This window comes from Quercus lobata, chromosome 11, assembly GCF_001633185.2.
Source record: "Quercus lobata isolate SW786 chromosome 11, ValleyOak3.0 Primary Assembly, whole genome shotgun sequence".
Classification (NCBI taxonomy): domain Eukaryota; kingdom Viridiplantae; phylum Streptophyta; class Magnoliopsida; order Fagales; family Fagaceae; genus Quercus; species Quercus lobata.
This window is the reverse complement of record NC_044914.1, coordinates 11,982,659-11,987,848: the sequence shown is the minus strand read 5'-3', so window position 1 is coordinate 11,987,848 and position 5,190 is coordinate 11,982,659. Positions and strand designations below refer to the sequence as shown.

Here is a 5,190-nt window from a genome sequence, read left to right as displayed (position 1 = left end):
GAAGAAGCATCTCCCCGAAGCTCTAAACTCACTTGGCTTACCCGACCACTGGAATGATATAAGAGTTGCTTCAACTTCCCTTCTCGGACTAATTGGTCCAAATGGTCCCATAAATTTTTGCAATCCTCAATTGTGTGTCCATGATCCTGATAATAGTGGCAATAAAGGTTCTGGTTGCGTCTCATAGGATCTCCTGCCATCTTGTTTGGCCATTTGAAGAACGACTCATTCTTAATCTTCTCTATTACTTGTTGCACTGGCTCTCGAAACACAACGTTAACTGCCTGGGTGTTGACAGATCCTGACTGCCCAAAAGAGGCTTTCTGAGGTCGGTTGTTATTGTACCAGTCCGACCTAAAATCCTTCCTCTCCTAAGGGATCACCTTAGCCTTTCCTTTCACCTGCAGTTAGTCTTCTTCTACTCTTCTGTACTTGTCAATCCGATCCATCAATTGGCGTACACCAGTAACAGGTTTACTAGTTAAAGATTTCCTCAAATCATGCTCGGTTGGAAGACCAGCCTTGAAAGTGCTAATGGCCACATCATCGTGCTCTTCTTCTATTTTATTAAACATCTCCCAGTATCTATCCGAATAAGCCTTCAGAGTCTCACCTTCCGTCATGGACATAGACAATAAGGACCTCAAAGGCCAAAGAACCCTGTTGCAAGTAATAAAGCGAGCATCAAAAGCCCAGGTGAGTCTCTTGAAGGAGTCAATAGAATTCGCCCTTAAACCGTTGAACCACCTCATTACCACCGGGCCCAAGCTAGATGGAAAGACCTTACACATCAAGGCCTCATCTTTGGAGTGAACAGCCATCCTTTGACTGAAATGGCTAACGTGTTCTACCGGGTCAGTCCGACCATTATAAATGGTGAATGTGGGTTGATGAAATCGCCGAGGAAGGCTCGCATCTTCAATGTTCCGCGTGAAGGGTGATTTAGAAACTTGACTCAGCTCCTTGTTCATGGCATCATTGCCCAAGCCTCGGCAAGGTGGGCTTTTGTACCCACGTCTATGATGGTGCTCCTCTTCATAGGAAAAGGTCTCGCTGGGTGGAGTTCTGGACCTTCGTCTATAACTAGCACCATCTGTCTCTTCAAAGGACGGTTCGGAGCTGGGCAGTGAACGTCTTCGCCAAGCATGACGCAACTCCCTCTTCAACTGGTCGATTTCACGTTGCATGTCTCTATCATTCGTTGCATGGGAAACATGACTCCTCCCCCGAGATTGACCTTTACTAGTATGGGTTGTGTGCATACTTCCCTCACGGCCTCCTTTCCGTTCAAGGCTCCTATGCGGATTGCTATGCTAAGAACCCCTTGATTCTGCTTGATGTAGATTAACATCTACCTAATGTGGTCCTGCCTCCTCCATCGTGAACATTGCAACCAAATCTCCTTTAGACTAGATCAAGCTCTCCCCACAGACGGCGCTAATTGTAAGGACCGAAATTAAATTGAATCCAAAATAGGATTGGATTCTGGCCCAAACGGCCCAAACAATAAATTTGTAGAGCGTGGATGAAAGAACTAGATCTATTCCAGAAGAAAAATGATATAATTTGGTAATTTAAGACTGTTAGACATGAGTAGGATGAGAAAATCTGTCCTTGGAGTAACTCAAGGAGTTTATATTATATTGTCTTCTTTTTTAATAATATTATACAAGAGTTCACAGTTTTGTTCAAAATTACTTAATTTTTTCCAATCCCCCTTTTTGGTACATCTTCCCATGTTATATACCACAATCTTAGTATCGTCCCTACCATATACGTGTAGGTTAGATTCGGGAAATTCCTCCCTATCCCATCCAGCACCTCCCAGAACCATCAACTAGTAGCTGTAAGACTTCTTGATCACTGTTCAGGCATCACTTCCACATTAATGCGGCCAGAGAGTTGGTTGAGAGACATTTAATGCGGAGGCAGCAGCTTTTGAAGATATTTGTTTGCCCTTTTCTTTCCTTACCCCTTGTCCAATGTCCAACCTTTAGTTGTGATGTAACTTCGAAGAAGATCCATGATGATATGGCACTTTTACTAACCTCAGACACTTGTTACCAAGATGGCTTTTCTCCTCAGACATTCGTTGGACTTATCTCTTATTATCTCTACTCTTTTCTTTACTCCGTTCCCCTTATAATTTCATTTGAACATCCTCGAATGGTCCAATGTCCTCGGATTGGGCCATAGGCCCAATTAGTATAGCCTTAACAGTACCTCCTAATTAACTGGCCCCCACAAGGCAAAATTAGAGTATGTAATTTTAATTTAGCCTATAAAAAATTGTAATCTATATATGTATAAGAATATGTAAATGTTTATGTTTATGTTTATAAAGTATTTATTTAAATATCTTATGAAAATTTTGGTTTTCTGTTTATGAATTTTATTTTGTATATAAATTTAAAATTTGAAATTTGATAATTATGGAATTTATTGTTATTGTTCTTTTATGTAAAGCTATTTTATATATATATATATTAATAGATATTTATTATGATTGTATTTATACATTGAACTATTTATTTTATCATTTAATTGAGAGTTTAAATATAAAATAAAATTTAAGTCTAATTGAAAAATATATATTAAATATTTACATGTAAAATTGTGAGCATATAAAATCTTATATGACAAAATATTATGAGGTCAACCCAAAGTCAAATGTTTTCGGTTTTATAAATATTATAGATTAGATTAGGTTATGTGTATAAATCTTTTATAAAAAATAATATATTACCTACAATTTGTTAGCTCACCTTCAAATTGTAATGATTAATCACTCGCAAACCATAGCGCTTTGCTAACAGTAATTATTCAAATTAGTTCTAGTGTGATTAAAATTATTATTTGACTCTATAACTATGGATAACTTTGCAATAGATTGAAGAACAACTATTTCAAGTTATATTATTAATATTTATATGATCTATAAGGGTAGAAGAAGGGTTATATTATTCAATTCATTACTACACATAATCTTTGAATAATGTTGGCTAGTGATAATATCGCTTGAATTTGGATTGACAGAGTTCTTTTGTCACTTTATATTTTTCATAATGGAATTGAATAAAGCTAAAAATTTAAATATATCTATTATATATACTGGGTCAAATTCGTGTGTGTGTATGTATGTATGACAGTAAAATGGGTAATTAAGAACCTCAATTACTAATTTTTAGTAAGTTGGGACGTTTTGTGTTTTTTGTTTTTGGTTCAAAATTAATGGCCTTGGATTGATATCATTAACAAGAGAGTCAAGAATTAAAAAAAAAAAGACATGTAAATATATCTATTATGTATATAATTTTCCACTACTAATTTTATACAAAGAGAGAAAAACAAATAAAAAATTATTTCTTCTCTTCACTTGAATTTGATCATTTCTATATGAAAAGAAAATATAAAAGGTACAATGATGGTGGTAATGGCCATCCATAGTGGCATGGCCTTTGCCCTAATGACTTTGAAATTGACAGACTCAAAAAAAAGATTGTGATTTTGAATGTCATTGGTTCGATCATTGCTGATCTTATAATCGAGATTTTAGGGACTTGGACTTGCATAATTACTGACGACGTCCTATAGACAACGTCTATTATTGGGGACTCTTTAGTGACGATGGTAATGACCATCCTCAATGGCATGGCCATTGCCTTGATGACTTTGAAATTGACAAACTCAAAAAAAAAAAAAAAAAAAAAGATCTAAAAATTATGTTTTTTGATTTTGAATGTCATTGGTTTGATCATTGTAGGTCTTATAATCGAGATATTAGGGACTTGGACTTGCATAATTACTACCGACGCCCTATGGATCATGTCCATTATTGGGGACTCTCCAGTAATGACAGTTATTTCTCATTCAATGTTAACGTTGACTACTCTATTATTTTTTTTTTTTTTTAAAAGATGATGTTAATGGTGGGCCTAATTCAAAACCAATAAAAAGCTTTCCACATCAATAATTTGTAAAAATATTGTGAAATAGTTTGTGACTGCAACATTGCTCTATTCAAAATCTCAATTGCGTTTGGAGCAGTATTAAAATTAAAGTTAGATGGTGTAATTTCAATTTAGCATATAAAAAAATTAATGTATATGTATATGTTTATATTAATGTTTATGAAGTTTTTATTAAAAATGAAATGACATGTGCTATATATATAGGATTGATTTGGGATTTTAAATTTGGTAAATGAAAAATAAACATGATATGTTAACATCTTATGAAAAGTAAAGTTTGGAAGAGTGTCATTCCATGAAACTGAAATAGTGATTTTCGTAATTTACCCCATTCGTTATCATATTTTGTCATCGGTAATTAGTTAAGATAAAGATAGAGATATAATGAGGTAGTGGTATGCGTAGGTCAAGTTGGGTTAGTTTGGAGTATTTTTCATTCCAGTCAATCTAGATTAAGAAATTTCTAATCCAACTCAACCATTAAGGTGTTGTAATTTTGTTAGGCCTTATAAAACCAAAAACAAAATGTTACTTATCAAGAAAATAAAAGCAAAAAAAAAAAAAAAAAATGTAAATTACACTAACTTTCACTGAGGACAATTGATCGATGTCCTAAGTTTGTTCTGTCACTCTTCTAAATCTATGGCAAACCATTTTTCTCTTTTTCTGTTACAAGTTACAGCACTCTTCTTAGTGCCCGTTTGGTTCGGCTTTTTGAGCCCAAAATGCGCGTTTTGAAAAACGCTCAACCAATTTTTGCGTTTGGTAAACTCAAAACGCAACTTTTTTATAAAAGTTGCGTTTTGAGCATTGAGAAAAAACTGAGAAGAAACGCGGAAGGATTATGGACCCTCAGGGGTCCATAAATGAAAACGCGCATAGCGCGTTTTGTATATTACCGTTGCAAATCCGAAAATTACCGAAATATCCATCAGTCTCTCACGCCCTCATCTCTCATCTGTGTCTTTTTCCTTCATCTTCTTCCTCTTCATCTTCCTCTGCTTCTTCACCAGTCTACCCCCACAATCAACAAAACCCATTTCACCTTTGATATTCCGAACACAAAATCAACAAAACCAAACCAAAAATAACTCAAAATCAACACAAAACAACTTAAAATAAACTCAAATCCGGAAAACCCATCCCAAACCCAACTCAAAATCAACCCAAAATCCATAGAAAAAAAAAACCCAAAATCCCAAAATCCTTATCTTCAGCT

The 5,190-nt window shown here is 35.0% G+C and overlaps 1 protein-coding gene across 1 annotated transcript; it reads right to left on the bottom strand.

The window, feature by feature from the left end:
* Positions 1–407: 407 nt before the first annotated feature.
* On the bottom strand, positions 408–1,187 carry LOC115966397. The gene has a single exon (XM_031085638.1). It carries the CDS (start codon positions 1,185–1,187, stop codon positions 408–410), a length of 780 nt encoding a protein of 259 aa, XP_030941498.1.
* Between the last annotated feature and the right edge of the window lie 4,003 nt (positions 1,188–5,190).